The sequence below is a fragment of the Lingula anatina genome, chromosome 5, assembly GCF_051362555.1.
Source record: "Lingula anatina isolate TDL-2025a chromosome 5, LinAna3.0, whole genome shotgun sequence".
NCBI lineage: Eukaryota > Metazoa > Brachiopoda > Lingulata > Lingulida > Lingulidae > Lingula > Lingula anatina.
This window is the reverse complement of record NC_141771.1, coordinates 23,221,164-23,241,170: the sequence shown is the minus strand read 5'-3', so window position 1 is coordinate 23,241,170 and position 20,007 is coordinate 23,221,164. Positions and strand designations below refer to the sequence as shown.

Genomic DNA, 20,007 nt, shown 5'->3' with positions numbered 1-20,007 from the left:
ATCAACGATACTGGTACTCAGGGTGAATCAATAGAAAATTGGGGCTTACCGGCTGCGAATATTCGGCAAACAATAGGGAAGAAAACAAAGGATCTCGAAAGTAAGACGTCACCACAGAGACCTGACAAAAAAGTCTCATTTTTTCGCAGGCTCACCGATAGTGGGGCCAACGCCAAAATTAATAAGAAACAGACCAATTAAGAATTCTTTTATTCGATTTTTCGGACTATATAAAGAAGACCCAACAGAGATCTTAGTAATTGAAAAATCACGACGACCACAAATTGTAACATTATATACATTACCAGTATCCAGTTATTCATCAGTAAAATATGCAGAAAGAGCAATGGAGAATAAAAGAAAAAAGATCCAAGGGCGTGTCTTTAGATTTAGATTTTACACCTTGGTAATTCCAAAATAGGATGTCGAAGAAGGGATTAATCATTTAAAAAGTGTATCTGTTACACAAAGCAAATAATTTCGATTTTCCATCCATGTTGACTACGCGACATTAGACTAATACGAAACCAGCAAGTCAAAATGAAAAAAGGACTGTGAACATCACAGCTGTGAAATTTTTGGAAAGTATACAATGAACCAAGAGACTTGTTCCGTAATTTCCAAATTATTTGAAAGACAGCAAGTTCTGCAGAACCCTTTCTAAACTATGTCTCTTCCATGGGACGAGATGTACAGCAGACACAGCTATATCAACACGTGACGTCAATAGCAATTCTAAATGGATCGTTGCCACAAATTAGGTCATCTGTGGCTCAAAGGGAACCACATGACCAAGACCAATTATTGGAGCAAGCAAGGCTGGCGGAGAATGCAGTACAACCGTCAGGAGAAAAGCACATAATGAACATCATGGAGGTAATGGCCAAAATCGACGCCCTCCACCAAAAGTTGACCCAAGTGGTCAACGCATATCGCCCCACAGACGTCCTTACAGTGGACACAGCTGGGGGAGGGGAATGAACATCGTCAAAACCGAAAGAACAGAAAATAACAATGCAAGACGCACCTCGACAGTGCAACAGCAATCTCCGGGAGGTTATAGTGGATACCCCACGCCGGTTTCAGTACCAATAATTCTGGGGTGCATGGAAGCGTCAACAATCTACCAATGAGGGAGATCCAAGGTCAAGTCAAACTCAATCATTCCCGATGTGTTAAGGCTGTGGTGAGTTCACACATTTTATAAGTAGCTGTTTTACTCGGAATTCAACTCATTATGTGTGTAATCGAGTGGGGTAACTTGAGAAAGCTATTACCCTAAATGACTATATGCTTATATGGTAGGTAAAATTATAAGAAAGAAATCAGATCTTCGACTATTCACTGTCATCAATTTCAAAATGTGCTGTCAATTAAAATAAAAAAAAATACATGTTGATACATTAGTCGATACCTAGGCGTCGTTAAATGTTGTGTCAGAGCATTTTTTGAAATGTTAGATAACAGAAATCTTACGTTTTATAAAACATCTCACATGAAGAATGTTTCTGTAGTGAATGGATCATTACAGAATGTTTTTGGTTCAGTCAAACTGCCCATTTCTTTTGGCGATAAAGTCATAAATCAGTCACGCCGATTTAGCCTCGAAAACTGATCATAAGTATGCTTTTTTTAAAGCACACTGTTAAATTGACGTTGGTTTGAACTATCTTACAATACCCAAATACTATGTACAGATATCATTATATCTGTATGTATTGATGGTTCTATTATAAACTTTGTATTTTAATTGATAAACGGAGTGTGGGCAGAAACGTGGAACAATGCCATGATATCACTCAATAGGTGCCAGAAGAGATGCTTTTTTAGTTTTAAAAAATACCATACACGACGAGATGAATCCTTTGATATAAAAAGTTGCGACAATTTTGGTCAGAGGGTAGTTGTCTGTAGCCGAGTCATTCTTTTCTGTTTACCTGATACTTTCTCCTTATGACAATATCATGTCAGATGACACTGCAACATTGACAGCTATTGTCATTCTACTAGCAAGTAGTCAAAATGGTTGATTTTATGTTGGGGTGACCCCACGGGTAGTTTGTGCATGTGTTTACGCGCTTCACCGTGATCTTCAGGGGAAACAAGGCAAGCGTGCATTCATATGTTTGAGACATTATACAATTATAGCGCAATTCATGGCATTTTAAGGTATTACGATGTAATACTGGCGGCAAACCCGATTTTGTCAGCTTACTGAATTATTTATTGGAAGCTATTACATAATGCTACTCAGCAGTTATGTAAAACTAGTTTTATGGGTGAATAGGTGAATTAAGGAAATAGTTTTATTCGTTACATCTCTCACGATAATCTGGCCGTCAAGTCAAACATTTGAAGAATCAATGAAGTGTAGACGGTCACATTATGTCTAACTGATTTTTGATTCACAGATAATATACATAGAACAGTATATCCCCACTGTATGCTGCATTATATTACACCAGCATTAAGCTTCAGATCAATTTCTCCCTGACCACAGCTATGTAAACCCTGTAACAGGTAGCTCATATGATTTTGTACGCCACTATACAGATCTTTTCCATTTCACCTATTCTGAATCTACAACAAAGAGTTCTTTACAGTAGCACAGGAAACATTCATGGAATGAAGTATCCAAAATGACTGCTAGGGTGATGTGACGCAGGGCAAAATTGACATGACCTGCATACACCACGTAGGTTATTTGGTTTTTTTTTCCTGTGTGATGATAGACAAATACTGTGAATAAGTGATTGTAATGAAGAAATTTATGTGAAAACCAAGTTGGGGGAAGCAGACGAGTTAACAAACAAGTTAACAATTCAATTTGGTCGAGTTTTAGATTATAGACGACTATCTTACATGATAGAAATGTTGAGCCAAGTAAGATAATAGTATCAAAGATTTAACATCCAAAGTTATGACCAACGAAGATAATACTGATGTTGAGGGACTGTAGAAACGAACTTACATATGATATAATTGAAAAATGCAGTTACCATTCGATTAGTTACGTAAATAATGACAAACACACATGTACCTATCATCCATAAGATGCCAGGAAATCAAGTTTGTTTGCTGGATAGTACGGACTAGTTAATGCTGATATACAAGAATTAATGATGACAAATAAAGGAACTATGAGTAGAAATATTAGTATAATAGTTAAGGGTGCTCGTGTCGAACAGGAGAATGAAATGATGATTGAAGACAAAAAGCATACTGGAGGTAAGTTTAGGGATAGGGTAGCTTTAAGGTGTGTTTATGGATTTTAAATATACAACTGATTATCTCTCTCCCTAGGCGTTTTGTACAAACAGGACGTTGACTGACATAGACCTTCACAATTTTCGTTCTTTATTGCAGCACAAATATTAATCCCGTATACATCTCACACCAATAATCATAAATCATAAAATCTGCGTCAAGTTTACAAGCTTCCGGGGCTGCACACTGATTCTGTGCAATTTTCTTTGGCTCCAGCAGAGAATCATGAGGTTAAGTTATATCGTCGTATTTTGCCGTTCATCAGACGGGATTTTAATTAACCATTTTATCCCCTTATTAACAAATTTGTGACCGTCCCTGGGTGGGCTTGAACCACCAACCTTTCGGTTAACAGCCGAACGTGCTAACCGATTGCGCCACAGAGACCTATATAACTCACCTGAAGGTATTAATTAGCACCTGGGGCCTTCATCACGGCAGGAAGATTGAGATTTTATCTCACCGTCGCTTAACCTTTATGTATAAGGCCTCTGTACTGATGATAAATTCCGATTAACATGTATATCAATCATATGAATTCTATCAAAACATATTTGTCCCTGGGTGGGCTTGAAAAACCAACCTTTCGGTCAACAGCCCAGACGTGGATGTGGCAGACTCGGATTCCGTGGAAATGCGACTAGAAAAGGTTCAGTTTTACCTTAAATTTTTTTGAATAAGTTCACAGCACAGTAACATGTTTAAAACACCGCAGTTTTCTGGCGGTTTTCAGTCCATTCTCGCATTCCTTTTTTTTGTGCATGGTTGCTGAAGTACGGCGAATTTCGTTGGAATAAATAAATACGGCAAATGCGACCATTATTTAAAAGCCTTTTGTAAAGTAAGTTAAAACTCGGCAGGCCCGTAGCCATCAGTTTTAAAAGTGTGATTCTTTTTCTGAAAAAGTGGACCTATTACCGTCAAACCTTCATGTATCTAACCCTCATAGACGTACATTGAATGTACAAATGTATACATTACTTCAAGATTACGCTCCAAATGTGATATGTAATTTGATTTAGTTAGTTTTACTGTGTTTTATAAACATGATTCCCACTATTTAAAACGTAAAAATTAAGACGTAAAGAACTTCAAGTTTTAGTTGATGTTTGCCTTGATTATGTTAGAACGTGGAACATTAAAGACAATATAACTCTTTGTTTTGGCCAAAAATGATTTTTCCTGCAGTAAACAACAATTTCCCCATATTTACCAAGGGTTAATGAAACCATTTTTACATTCAAAGTTAGTCCCTGTGTTTTTTTTCAAAAAAGTTTGTTTTTTGTTATAATCTTTTAAGAGATTATAACAGAATATAGCCATCAATGGAGGTCACGTGGTGTAAAGACAAGATCAGATATCAGAATAAAAACTATAACTGCCATATATGTTATATTTGTATGAGTTGTTCCCAATGTTTTTTATTGTGAAATATAGATCTCATATAAAGAGTTATTATCCCTTTAACAAAAGCATTCCATATTTATAGTTCTGTTTAAACGGCGTGTGCTATCCGGACCTCCATACCCTGACGCGATTTGGACGTCTCAGAAACCCCTGAAAGAATTGGACACGCTGCAAAACAAATTTGTTACAAGATTTATGGCTGTTTCTCCCAAATCTCCTACATCAAATATTTTAAAAGTTTTTTTAGAAGTTCTAAAGACTTGTGCTACTGTTATTAAATTAGCTAATTCTCTGTTCTGTAGGGTAATGAGCTTTGCCTCACCTTACCGTGAGACTTTATCATAGCAGGTTTCTCATGTTATACCCAATCAGCCACTGGTGAGAGAGACCCAGCTAGATGGTTAAAAAAAAAGTAATTTAAAATAATTTTAAACTGCTTGTGGGTCTACATTAACAGTTTTAAACTGTCTTTTATATGAGCTGTGTGATCGTTATGTATTTCATTTTATTCCATCACGTTTTAACTTATTTACTTAATTCGTTGTTTTTTTTTGTTTTTTTTTTTTTTACTTTTATTAATCTTTTAAAGGTTACTTTATAAATAAATAAATTTATACATTTAGGGTACACAATGAATGGTCTTTAATTTGTTAAATAGTTGAAACAAAAGATTGGGAGGGGGTTGGAGGAAGGATGATTGAAGCATAGTAAGTTTGATGTAATCTACATGCATGCAAATAGGTCCTCCTTGATAGGACAAACACCAAATATTTAGTGTGGCAAGAGTTAGATGAGGGTGGTGGAATTTAAATATCATGCTAATAAAGAAGATCAATTTAAGGTAGATACATTTCACCTATTTAGATACACTTTACGTATTTTATTCTAACTACATTGGCTTCCCGTACGACAGAGAATTGTTTTTATATCACTGCTGTTTGTTTTTAAATTCACCAGAGATGAATGCCCATCAAATTTTAACTCTGTGCTACATCCAAGTTCAGCCAATCTCACCAGGTCCACCAGATCCACCTCCTCTCTTTGCTTTACCAGGAATGATAATAAAAAAAATAAAATAACTTAAACCTCCGACCACAGGGCATTTTCAATCACAGCACCAGTTTTATGGAATGAACTGCCCTCACACATTCGGGCTTTACTGTAGTAATTAGATTAGTTTGGGAAAAAAGCACTGACAGTGTGCCAAGGATAAATATGACATTGATGATGATGATGTTGTAGAATGAGAATGAGACGTGTACAGGAGGTAAAACACGTAAGATAAGGTGGACGTTAATGAAGGCAAATTATATAAAAAGCACATGCGCGTAATATATATATATATATATATATATATATATATATATATATATATATATATATATATATATATATATATATAAAGGGTAGAAACTGTAAAGTATTATCAGTGATGTCTGTTAGATTCAGGGTATTAATACCCAAGGAGAAAAAGATTTATAAACTGAAAAAAGGATCTGATGTCGACAACAAATGGTAGGAGATTTTGGAAGAGGCAACTAATAACGGGGAATTAAACAAGGAATATCCAAACGATTTCATGACAGACAGAATTATACATTTAGTGAGATTTCTGTGAGAAATAGCCCTATTATAGTTATGAGTAAAATAGCCTAGGCGACTGGCAGCATACTATAATGTATTAAGTGGCCAAATAAATTTAATGATCATGATAAAACGCTTAATAAAAGAAACGATGAATATTTATGATGTACATTGTATTTATGGCTCAATCTGCTCCACAACATCAGGGCCCGGTTTCATCAAGGCTGGATAGGCTATCCTAGGGATAACACTATCCAGTGTATAAATTTCTTATCCTCTGTATAGTTATCCTCTGTATAAATTTGTGTTTCACAAAGGCTGGATAAACAGCATGATAGTAATCCAATGGATAACAACTTATCCAATGCCATATTTAGAAAAAGACATTCCCATAATGCAGTTGGTTGCTATAAACATTATAAAAGCCATGATAGTTGCTAACCAAAAAGTAATCTATACCATATTTGGAAAATAAATTACCCATGATTAACAATATTCTAAGTATATTTCAAGATGGTACATTCATTAAAATAATGGGACTATAATATCTACAGCATATTTTAGTGTCAGTGTCAAAAACACATCACATTGCATTAGTTGTGCCTCATGCAATGTTTACAATTTGCAGTTGAAGGGCAAGGTCGTGACATACTTTCTAACAAAATGGCTGACTTGGCATGTTTGGCAGTTTATGTCAATAGCAGTGTAGAGTTTTTTCGTCGATTTAAAAGGTTTGTTTTAGTAAAATAAAATATAATTGGTCTCTCATGGAGATTGCATGGGTTCTGTTCGTAGCAGGCGCGATGTCAACTTTGATCAAGTCTGTTATGTAATCTGTTTCAGCATCACTCAAAGCATTAAAAGCAAACACACATCTTTTAAAATTATCTTTCTAATTATTCTCCGCCTGTGAAATCTCACAGGATTTACTGCCAAACCAAGCAGGTTAGCCATTTTTGATGATTTAACAGCATGCTAGCAGATTTATCCCACCTATTTCGGGCGGACAACTTTATCCTCTGGATAAGCTGATTTATCCCCTGGATAACGCTATCCACTGTTGATGAAACTCACTATCCTCTGGATAGCTCTATCCAGAGGAGAGCAGCCATTTTTATCCATAGGATAGCGCTATCCAGCCTTGATGAAACCGGGCCCAGGTTGCTTTTAAAACAAACTTCTAAATAATATCAGAAACGAATTTTAAAGAAAGTTAAACGTTCATTTTTCATACATACAATGCTTTATTTGACACATAACATATATAATAATTCGAATTCGATAGAACGTAGGAAAAAATGATTTAATTATTTAGGCATTGGAGGTTTTATGTTAATCTTATACTGGCAAGAAGAAACCTTTCGGCTCCATCACTTCATTAAATATACGACATCTTTGCTTTTTTTCATCATATTTTACCTCAACGCCTTTACAGTAATTAAGATATTCCGAGAAAAAGATATGGCAGCTAGCATATGGTCGTTGGAAAAAATATATATTTTGCTTATTAAGTGACGGAAGGAAGGGGGTAAAATTACATGAGCCATGGCAAATAAGAAACTCTCAACACTCATCTTTGTTGCTAATACAAAACGTGCATTCCTTCAACACATATAGAATTGGCCAGGAAAGCAAAAGACATGATTAGGAATCAAATGTGTTCAGACAGAATTGAACAGTCTTTCATACATATAATGGTATTAGCGTCAGTGTGAAATCAGATACGGCCTTTACTATTGAATTACCGACTGTTCATGTGGTCGCTTGTTTGTCTTTTGGTACGGACTCTGATCAATTTCGAATCATTTGATTCTGACTTATAATAATAATAATAATAATAATAATAATAATAATAATAATAATAATTATTATTATTTACTTACTTATTTATTTATTTATTTATTTATTTATTTATTAAATAAAATCTTAAATCCAATTATATTCAGTAGACTTCACAGTATAAATATATATATATGGCTATGTACAACATAAAGAGCCAATATAAGAAGAGGGAAGATCAACTAAAACTGTTTTATATCATGCAGATATTAAAATGGTAGTTCATCAAGTCCTGTTAAAAAGTTCTAGACATAATTTTGACATGATTGATTTACAATTATTGATTGCGAAGAGAAGTTGATATGTGTCTAGAAAAGGAACAAGAACTACATGTGTAGAAATAAAGGACATCTGTAAAGTCTACAATCACGTGAACCTTTAACATGGATAGATGACTAGATGAGATCACTTATTCCAACATGAACTGCCCTAAGTGACAGGGGACTATAGGCCTATAGTTAGCTTGCTAACATATACTTTTTTCATGTGGTAGCCTTACAGTGCCCCTGAAAAACAACGACAGTCTTGAGTATCCGTCAATGAAAGGAACTGCTCCGCCGTGAATCTGCGGTTGAATGTCAAAATTTAAGTTCAAAATGAAACGAAAAGCTTATTTAATTTTGCTTTATTTAATTTTATTTACCGCATTTAAAATGTGAATTGAAAAATATATAATATAATTTGGCTAATCAAAACATTTGCTCCTGGAGATATTAACACAATACACGTGCTTGCCGTGTGCCAAGTTTGACAGCTACACTGGATGTCCGATACCACTATAAGGACTGTGCGGCTACACGAAAAATCAGTTTTTAAAGCAGAAAGATGCTCGTGTTTTGGCACTGATTTTCGATCGCAAGGTAGTCTTAGTTCAAACTTCAAACTTAGCGTCAGCCATTATGCTTCTTTGTCTCGTCTGCACGAGATGACGTCGTCTCTAGGCGGGACGGAGCCTTAAGGTACGAGACACGTGACTTCCAAATATGGAAGCGCCCCAGGCAAAATTTTGCCGAATACGCCCCAGTATGCCTCCGGTGGCTAGAGTCAGCATTGTTGTACGAAATCAAGATCGAGCTGGCAAAACTGAATTCTTGAATCTAGGGTAACATGAGCAGTGAATATAAAAACAATGTTACTCTCCCAGAATCCACAAAATAAGCATTCAACCTAGCCAGAATTATTTCACTCTTTCATACCTACGCGACATATATTTAGTTTGGGATCCATTGCATATGAGAATAGGGTAAAAGCGTTTTGACCTAGCTTCCGGGGGGACATGTAATAAGGATTCAACAACTAAAACAACTAAAATCTTCACCTTGACTCTTTTCCAGAATTCTACGAACAGAAGAAAATAAAAGTAAGGCATGGGACAAGCGTAAACAATTTTTTTAACTCTGATGACGTCAACATTAATATTCATCAAAACGTTCATTGGTAGTTTCTGTTCCGTCGTAATGAAAATTTGATAAACGCGAGGACTTTAAAAAGCTTTACAGTGACGACTGCTGACACAGCTGCTTGGCGACATCATGGATCGACAACTTATTTCCCTGGCCGTGGCCATACTGCTGATTTGCCAGTGCGTTGGGCCTAGTGCGGCGGTATACGACGAGGAATTTGATGAAATTGAAGCTAATATGGCACCACTTGAAGGCAGCGAATCTTTGGCACCTGAAGTTTATTATGAACGTAAGTAGATATGACAGTTTTAATACCAGAGAAACGCAACACTCCTTTTAGTAGCTTGTTGATTTTAGTGTTCTTCGTGATTCTCAATGGCATAGAAAGACACATATTTGATGAAGAAAATGAACTTGAAAACCTCTTTTTGTCAGTTAACTTTTAAGCATGCATATGATTTCCTCAATGGATAAATGATTTAATTTGTTTCCTACATTCTATCCTATTCAGGGATTTAAAAATCAAACATGACAAAAAAATTAAAAGCATGTTTCTATAAGTTTTGAGATTGCAGGATCAAGTTATTCTTCTGTCTCTCTTAACGACAGTGCGACAGTTTAGGAGTAATTAAAACATAATATATATATATATATATATATATATATATATATATATATATATATATATATATATATATATATATATATATATTTTTTTTTTTTTTTCTGCCTTTTCGGCGTTTTACTTTTAATAAAATTACATGTAATTTCACGAACCACACAACACGGGGATTTCTTATTTTATCCAGGCCTAGAACTAGTGCGATTTCGTATACTACATGGAAGCAGCACGGGAAATTTAACCTAAGTTAGGTTCGAAATGTTGGTTGATTTTTTTTTCTTTTAGTATTATTGTTATTTTATTTTATTTATTTATTTTAATTTAGAAGCCTGCTTCATTTCCACTATTCTCACAACCCTTTAGCCAACAGAACACGTAACTTAAACATTTTAACCATCTGAAGCTGAGATAATTATTCATTGATACCTTTAGAATGTACTTAAAATTGGAATCTTCTGTTCATTTAGTTCCGAATGCCACTTGTTGGGCACGAGGCGATGTTCGCTACAAGACGTTTGACGGCCTGCACTTCAGTTATAACACTCCTGTTCAAACTATCAGTCTACCAGTCGTTACGAAATTCGGCATCATGGTCATGTCGTGGACGGGTAGTCGTTGGTGGGTGGTCACGGAGCAAGAGTTATTTAATGGGGGACCAAGAACACGCATCAAACGAGTTTTCGTGGGGTGTTCAGGTGAATTTTTCCAGGCTGATTTAGGCTCAAATGTGACGTTGTTGGTGAGTTTTTTTTAATTTTAGTTTTCAATTCAGTTAACACATTTTAAACCCACCTATTAAGTCCATGTAGTACGTTCCTTGCTGTCGCTCCCTCCCTCCGTCCCTCTCTGTCTTTCTCTCTCTCTCTCATATGAATTTCATTTCAGTGCAGTACAATCGATATTGTTAATTAACTGCTTGCTATTCATTATAAATATTGCATTTTTTAAAAAATGGTTTGCATTTGCCTTCCCGAACCGAGTCAGATGTAGCCCCAGCCCTATTCCACTTCTATCTTCCTAGTTCTACCCTATCTTGTAGAAATGTTGCAGTAGTTTATACTGTTTCTGTGATTCAGAAAAAAACAACATCTTTTGCATTTTCCTTCCAGAAACGAGGCACAGGCGAAATTATTGATACACCTTTCGTATATGCCGGTGGACTTGTCACAGGGGATAGTCTTGCACCTAGAGGGTACTTCATAGTTTGCCATGCAGTTCCAATGACTGTCAGTGTCTACCTGCACACGGTTGAGATAGAAATGACTGGCAAACATTGCGCCTCTGCCCTGGGGGTACGTGGAATCTGCGGAGACTACAATGGGAACGCGACCAACGACTATGACGACTTGATCCCACCTGGTCTGCCGCCATGGAAACCTTTCTTGTTACCTGAACGACCATAAAAGATACAGTGACAATAACACACACAGCGGAAACACATTGACGGTGGGGAAATATTGAATACGGACAAACAATACAGCAATGTATACACAGTCAAAAACCAGGACTGAATTCCATATGAATACGGACTATGAGCACTGAAAATGGGAAGCACCAACTGCAGTTTCAGTTATTTTTCTCTATAAACATTTGGGTCTGAGTGACTTGAAGGTTTCTTTTCATAGCTTCCAAAAAGAATGACTGTCCACTTTGTCAATGGGCTTGGTGTTTTTTTTTTTTTTTTTTTTTTTTTTTTTCACAACATTAAATTTTGAACACCGTAGTCAAAGTGCTTATTGGAAGTTTTTTGAAGTAAAGATATATCTGTCGCTGTGCAGCCTGTAATTTGTGGCTTTGACGTTTACAGTATTTCTAATTTCATGTTATTGAACTGGTAACTGGATGTCACAGGAACACGGAACATGGGGTACTTACGATGCAATTCCACTCTATCTAATTTAATTGTAATTTGTGGATTGGAAGATGATAATGTTTCAGTTCAATGTATATCTTTTGGTGTTCTTTTTGCATAATTATTTAGTTAATTATATATATTTGAGGGGTGTAATCGTAAGACACAATTTGAAAATTTTGAATGCATGGTAAATTTAAATTTGTAATGCGTGAAAGGGATATTTTCTGTTTACAGTTACAGTATTTTAAACGTGGTAATTGGTAGAAAGACAATATTCAGCTTTGAGTTTTTTCTGAATAACGAGTGTAAAAGTTTTTTTTTTTTTGACATTGGAATTTCTTAAGAGAATAAAAATAGGGCACAAAGACACAGCTGAGTTATAGTTACTAAGAAGAAAAAATATTGCTGCATCAAAAATAAAAATATATATATATATATATATATATATATATATATATATATATATATATATATATATATATAATAAGAACATAATATAAATGTGAAGAAAAACATGTGTTCAACACTTGGGATGAAATGCTAGAGTGTATTTATAGAGTCCACATATCACTCAAATGGTTAAAAGGGCTAAAATGATTGTCGCTTGGGATATATTTAGTGGGGATCAAGGGAGAGGGACGACACAGTAGGAGGGTCCAGAGGGTTCAAATGATGCCACTTGTGGTACAGTATATTTACTGGGGGATCCAGGAAGAAGGGACGGGACAGTGGGAGGTTGCCGACGGTTAAAGTAATGTCGCTTCTATAGAAGAAGGCCCATCTTTGGTCCTCTAATCCTGATTGCAGTAAATACCCGTGCTATGCCACCGTGCATAAACGGTCCGTTAACTCTTCTACAGTGTCGAGGAAGTGTCAAATCCGTGCAACCGTCTCCATTTTAACAGCTTTGACGACGTTGTCGTAGCGTCGTTTTGCTAGTGGACGACGCCATTCAGTTGGAGGCGTTTGTTGAAAACAACAGTGCCTCTCAGCCAATAACGATTCACCTAGTTTTAGTATGGAAGCGTGGAGGACGCCATAAGACATTTGTGTTGCCCTTGGTTATTTGTACTGAGGGATTTCAACCTGTAATAAAATTGTGGCTTATAGCGGACCTTTGTTAGCGTGCACAGTATACATTTATTAAGCTTATTTTTGAACACCTTTGGCTAGTCGGTCGTGCATTCTTAGTTTCTTAAGAGGGCGCGAATAAAGTGGATATCAACAACAACCATTACTAAAGATATAGTGTGTTTACCATGGAAAGAACAGACATACCAGTAACGTGTGTGGAACTTAACCAAGTCTACTGTGTATTAACCCCTTTCCAGAAACTGTCGCGAAAGTTTGACAAATTATTGTCATTCTAGGAACTTGTAAATCAATAAAGCGGTGAGATTGGACAATACAACGCATTGATAAATCGACTTTTACATAAAAAAAAAGAAAACGCAATATTATTTTTGTCCATCACTTTGCATTGGTATACATACATCTATATACCAACGTACTGTAGAGCTGGAATTACGAGGGATATTACACCCTAGTCAGTGTTCTTTTGAAAAAAAAAAAAAAAAAAAAAGAAAAGAAAAACAAGGAAAGTGACAATATATCTGTAAAATTACACTGATAACATATTGAGGGACATATTTTAAGTTAAAGTTATTTAAAAACATATCTTAAAACATGTTCACAGAAATAGTAAGCATAACTGATGACTCTGCAATATAAAACACCCAACCGTGTAGCTAGTGTTCTTAAAAAACATGCAAAGTGACTTAATATATTTGAAAAATACATTGATAAGATATTAAGGGACATATAAAGATTTTTATAAACATATCTTAAAACTTGTTCACAGAAATAGTAATCCTAACTGATGATTCTGAAATATATAACACCCAAGCAAGTGTTATAAAAAAAAAAAAAAAAAAAAAAAAAAAAAAACATGTAGAGAGACTTAATATATCTGTAAAAATATATTTATAAAATATTAAGGGATGTATTTTAATTTTAAATAAATCATATACATATTTTAAAACTTGTTCACGTTAATAGTCATCCTTTTTGATGTCTTTCAAATACAATGCCCTTCTTTGTCAACTAAATTCGACACCCATCCGCACAATAGAACATTTTAAACGGAACACATTTCTCAATTTTTTCTACTTTAAACATGTAAGCTAATTGTTTCTGAAAGATATAAGTCATACAACATCGTCAATCGTGACACTTGCTATGGAACTTTGTGAATATGTTCAACTAATATGTCTACTTTGTAGTCTTATTGCCCACCGCATTCCGCCTTGCAAGACGCACGGTGACACCTTTCTCCGGCTGCACTGTGCCCCTAGCCACGTGAACCACTGGAATCTGCGTCTCAGCACAGGTCTCAACGCTGAACTTCTTCACGAGACACGCCAAGGTCATCTTGGCCTCCATCAGGGCGAACCTCATACCAATGCAGTTTTTGGGGCCTGCCCCAAATGGAAGCCAGGCCATGGGGTGACGCTTAGCAACCCTCTCTGCCGTGAACCTGGATAGAAGAACAACACAAAGATGACGTAGAGTTACATCATGTCACGTGTACCTGGTTTACCCACGACTATTGTAGAGCATGAATGCGCCTGGCTGAGGTCATTAGACTTTCAAATTACAGGGCGGAAACAAGCATGCTTAAATTTGACTCAAAAATGAATTTGTGCAATAGTAATTATGAAGATGAATATGTCACTGACACGAAAAAGGTAATGTGATAAGTCTTGAATGTTAATACCTCAAACATTTCAAACGTTAACTCCAAAATGAGATTCAATTAAAGTTTCACCTTTGTCTAAAAATAAATAAAATAAACAAATAAAAAAATCAAGTCAAAATAAAAAGAATCAAAACCTTTCTTCAAATAAATAGCAAAATCCAATGATTATCGATAGATGGCAGCACCTTACCGTTCAGGACGGAAGAGGCTGGGGTCTGGGGGTGCCCAGTGCTCAGGATCCATGTGGATACTGTATATGTTACAGCGAACACTCATGCCTTTGGGGATGTGAACACCCATCACTGTGCTGGATTCCTGTGTAGTTCTCCGTGGTCCACTAATGAAAACATACTAGTTTATAGATGTAGTTTGACAAATTTTAATTTGAATTAAAAATTTAATTTGAATTAAAATTCATTACGCATCAGCCGATGCGATTCAATCCTTTAAAAATGATCGCACCACTTTTTCAGGAACTCTTACTTTTAATTATTACGACACGAGGTATCAAAAAACCTATTATATCGAAATAATTATCTCATTTTTTTTTTTAGAATTCGTTTTTAGTGCGTGGCTGTTGTAAGGGAAAATTACAGGACAAAGCACGTGCTCCCTATGGTTGACTACAGAGTTATTCATTTTATCATTATTTTCACAAGTCTACAAACCGTACACTGATGGTAATGCCTTCTGTGTGCTTTGGGAAAATAAAATGATGATCACAGACCTAGGGGTGTGTTGGCGAAGGTCACCTTTTTAACCTTCACCTTGCGAAGGGTCTGGAAAATGTGTACTCTTTGAAGACGTGTGAGAATGAGGGCAAAAATGAATGGCCCCTAACGGTTAGGTACTGTAGCGCAAAATGAGATATGGCTGCTGCTTATGCGCAACTTTTATATAGAATAAAATTGGATTTATTTTGCATTAGTGAGGCTACTTACTCTGGAGCGATAGGGTGTAGTCGCAGCGCTTCCCTTAAGAACATGTCCAAATACTGCATCTTACTTATGGTCTCATACGATGGAGGACCCTAAAAGAGTTTCTATATGTCATACATAGTTTTTCAAGCTGATTGAAAAAAGTGCTTAGTTTGAAAATGATGTAAAGTGCTCGAATAAATGTGCATCTATTACACGTGTAGTTAGTTCATGTATCCAAATAAGTGTAAGTTTGATGAGCAGTTTGCTTTTAGCTTTCGATTTTCAAACTTTGCTTTACATCTTCTCAACTACTTACTTTCATTGGATTACTATTATTATTATTATTATTATTATTATTATTATTATTATTATTATGAAAATAATTGCTGTACAGTTGACGTACAGATGAGGAAACGAGCGAACATGACTGCACGTGCGCTGTATGTATGTGTGCATAAGCTTCTTTACATTGTTTTTTTGTTCTATGTGTATTGTCATACTATGTTCACTATTATTTTTATTTATTTATATAATTTATTTGAATAACATATATATATATATATATATATATATATATATATATATATATATATATATATATATATATATATAAGAAAAATAATATTTGATATATAACTGACAAACTGATTAAATAAACTATACAAAAAAGAAGCAGAACATCTCTAATTCCCAATTAATATAATTACAACAACAACATGATACAATTGCGTCGATGTGATTTAAACTATTAGTAACAACTGGCTCATCTTGGAAATTAATCTCCCTACCGCAGTTTAATTACTTTTAAACACTACATTATTTTATAGGATCTTAGGGCTTGATTTTGTACATCCGCCATTTACTTAAAAAAGTGTGTACAAAGGCGCCGCCTGAATCCAACTATTTTACTATAGAACTATCTGAATTCAACTAGGTATATTCCTACACTGTTTCAATATATAATTCTTTCCCTTCAAGAGAGTTGTTTCTCTGCAGACACTTACCTCTTCAGTGCAGTATTGGTCTACCTCCTCCTGGAGAGTTTTCTGTGCCTCTGGACTCGTTGCTAGGCGGTAGGCGGCGTAGGCCAGGGCGGTGCTGGTAGTTTCATACCCTGCGAACAAAAACGTTACACACTGGCCCGGATCTCCTAAAGATTGAAATAAAAGTCAACAATTAATTCGATTTATTAAACCTTTCAGCCGTACGGCTCATCTGAATGGAATACATTGACAACATAAAGTCACATCAACTCAACTACCACTACAAAAACAACTACTACTGATGCAAATAATAATAATAATAATAATAATAATAATAATAATAATAATAATAATTCATCGGAGTGACCCTAATTTTAGCTCCAATGCATATTAAAAAAAAAAACTTTCTCAAGTTCTTTAAGTGTGAGACATTGTTAAGTGATAATAATTTAATTAGTTTAAAGACGCTTGGCTTTGTATAATAAAATGTCCTGTTGTATTTATGCCTAATCGTACTGTAGTGAGGGCATGTAAGGATAAAGTGAAATGCATCATCTACATCGTATAAATTACATAATTTACAGGTTCTTAATTTTTTATTTGTGTCTGTGAACCTTCCAGTCTCCACAGCTAGATTATGTTATGAAAGCCCATATTCCTAATTTCTCTGGGAAATTGACTTCCCGGTTATTTAAATACAATTGCACTGTGTAATTATCAACAAGATGTTGATACAATAACCCTTTCCTGGCTGTGAATATTTCTCTAGTCAATACTTGTTTAAAGTGATATTTCAATATTTGTGTTTTTTTTGTTTGTTTTTTTTTAATCAAGAACAGTTTACAAACATCTGACATGTTTTCATAACAAGTAAATCACAGACCCACTGATTCCAATTCATTCCGTATATAACTTTTTCACTCAAAATTATTTAAAGGATATTTTTGTAGCACGTAGGTATAATACATTTTTTTCGAAGAGCGGATTTTCAACCACTATTTAATAAAGCTAAAACACTGAATTCCTCCTTAGATACACACAGTCACACACACACACACATACACACACACACGTGCGCAAACGCAAACGCGCGCGTACACACGCAGCCACATACGCCAGATTGTCTTTTTACCTTTTCTGTGAGTTTCACCTTTTGTGTATATCTTCTTTGAGATGAGGAAGTGTCGCTCTGCTGATCCGCCTCGACTCCATCTTGTGTTGATATTACGTCACTGTCCGTCATCGCCTGAAGTACAGTCGAGTCCAGATTGTCAGTTTTGGCGTCCAACATCAACTGTAGGAGATCTACCCGTCGAGACTGAAAATTTACCATGTGGTTGTAAACCACTTTTAAAAAAGTCACTGAAATACTATGCATTTACGCTTCTGGGAGGGCATGCATTCATATTTTTTAACTTTATCTGATATATGCTATCTCGTGTCATTCCAGGGTTTTATGATTATTAACGCGTATATATATTATACAAGAAAACCCAAAACTTATAGAGGCGTTTAAGTCGAGAGCTTTAATTTGCGTTTAGAATTTTTTATATTTACTTACTTGCTGGTGTATTAAGAACACATTATTATTATACATAATTCATTCCAATCCATGACAGGTTTTTACCAGTAATATAATTTCATTATACCTTTGGATTATTTAATCTGGACTGTATGGCAGCGCTGGCAAGTGCACCTATGTCATGCCTCCTCTTTCTCATCAGATATTTGTTCCACAACTTGGCTACGCTGGTCAATGATGGAAAAATCCCTGCAATCAGGAACATTAGCTATGGATCACATACATATTTTGTATCTGCTGAACACGGTTGACGGGTAGTGTAACCCAACGTGCCTACCGGAGGCCATATCAGGTAAAAAAAAAAAAAAAAAAGGATATATGAACGATGCAGTGATAATTGATCCTTGGGTTTATATACAGTTTTCAAAGCCCAAATTATTAGGGCATCAAATTGACACTCTGACCTTAAGGCTATCCAATAGATGGATGACCTTGTCACGACGTGATCATATCCGTACCGGAAATAAAGAAGGGCGCCATCATCGCTAGTGATGACGTGCCGAAGAATTCACGACATGCTGCCAGAAATGGTGACGTTTTATCTCGCACTGAGTTCAGCTCGAGCCCAAAACCACACGAGCCGATGACTTCCATGGTGAGGCCTTGGAATTCACTGAAATTGCATAACATAAAGAAATGGCATATTAAATAACCTGAATTTACTGCCAGATTTGTCGTTCTTCAGTTATTTTTTTCATGAGAGAGAGAGAGAGATTATTTACATATGATTACAGATCGAGATTAATTACTATAAGTATACCGTACGGTCTTGAATGATACCCTAATGCAGACATCTAATTTTGGTTACTGGCTATTCAATACGTAAAACATGATTTCGACATTACTTACTCATGGATATTAAACGGCATTCCCTCCTGGCAACGCCTTTCCATAGCTTCCATGAAACTCTTCACCGATTCCTGGATCAGTGGAGCCATATCTGCAATAAAATGCAGTCACACATGCAGCTTACAACGTATGTTTTAACAATTAAAATTGAAGTAAAGTATGCATTGCCCTAAAAATTCCCGGCAAATCCATGCTACTAAAAGATATTACAAGAGGGATTCATAAAAAAATAAATTTACAGGTATTTTTATTTTCATTTGTTAAACTTTTTTGTTACGTTCTTCTTAATTTTTTTTAATTATTTTATTTTTTTTAATTATTTTTTTACATTGTTGTTTACATGTATATGTTATTAGTTTTCTCTTGTGACATCTTTAAAGATGGTAAAATAAATAATCGTGTTTAAAAGAGACTAGTAGTGTCTTCGGGTGTTTCGATTCCTCTAGGAAATTCGACCATTACTCAATTACTAGGAATTGAATCACACAACTGACTTGTGTGCTCTCTGGTGAGAGAAAAAAATATTATCTCGACACGTTTAGTCTCTTAACAAACGGTTTACTTTCCACAATCATTTTCATTCTTACTTGTTTCATTTTTAGGGTGGAGAACGACGGGTTGCTTACTAACCGCAATCGCTTCCATCGTTTTCCTTTAGCCAAAAGCATCCCCACTTCTTCGTTCTCTGTCTCTATGAATTCAGGGATCTGAAAAAGAGCCAAATGTGCTCAGTTACAGTGCAAAATCAAGTATCTTATTTAAATACAACTGTAATGCCATTGATAAAAAAACCCCGGAGGGTGGCATTAGTAAAAATCATTACTCACTGCTCTTTGGTAAAATTTACTGAACTGTTTGACAAACACTTCTCTCAGAAAATTGACGTCAAAATGTTCGGAGAATTGAAGAAGTAAATCCTAAAATGAACACAACACTAT

General features: G+C 35.4%; 3 protein-coding genes and 1 non-coding gene across 4 annotated transcripts; 1 reads left to right on the top strand and 3 right to left on the bottom strand.

Annotated features, from left to right (window-relative positions):
- Window positions 1–3,580: 3,580 nt before the first annotated feature.
- Trnan-guu (transfer RNA asparagine (anticodon GUU)) lies at window positions 3,581–3,654 on the bottom strand. The gene has a single exon. It is a non-coding gene; the product is annotated as a tRNA-Asn (tRNA).
- Window positions 3,655–6,910: 3,256 nt separating this feature from the next.
- LOC106162920 (uncharacterized) lies at window positions 6,911–11,815 on the top strand. The gene is made up of 4 exons (XM_087012408.1): window positions 6,911–6,989; window positions 9,432–9,789; window positions 10,590–10,861; window positions 11,232–11,815. Exons 2-4 carry the CDS (start codon window positions 9,630–9,632, stop codon window positions 11,523–11,525), a joined length of 726 nt encoding a protein of 241 aa, XP_086868534.1. The 5' UTR covers window positions 6,911–6,989; window positions 9,432–9,629; the 3' UTR covers window positions 11,526–11,815.
- Window positions 11,816–14,037: 2,222 nt separating this feature from the next.
- LOC147761923 (cytochrome P450 3A19-like) lies at window positions 14,038–15,047 on the bottom strand. Its single transcript, XM_087013916.1, has 2 exons — window positions 14,926–15,047; window positions 14,038–14,513 (listed from the first exon to the last, which is right to left on the bottom strand). Exons 1-2 carry the CDS (start codon window positions 15,033–15,035, stop codon window positions 14,249–14,251), a joined length of 375 nt encoding a protein of 124 aa, XP_086870042.1. The 5' UTR covers window positions 15,036–15,047; the 3' UTR covers window positions 14,038–14,248.
- Window positions 15,048–15,672: 625 nt separating this feature from the next.
- LOC147761922 (cytochrome P450 3A4-like) lies at window positions 15,673–19,158 on the bottom strand. The gene is made up of 7 exons (XM_087014094.1): window positions 19,070–19,158; window positions 18,679–18,833; window positions 18,288–18,409; window positions 17,771–17,956; window positions 17,253–17,268; window positions 16,660–16,805; window positions 15,673–15,765 (listed from the first exon to the last, which is right to left on the bottom strand). Exons 1-7 carry the CDS (start codon window positions 19,156–19,158, stop codon window positions 15,673–15,675), a joined length of 807 nt encoding a protein of 268 aa, XP_086870220.1.
- Window positions 19,159–20,007: the final 849 nt, after the last annotated feature.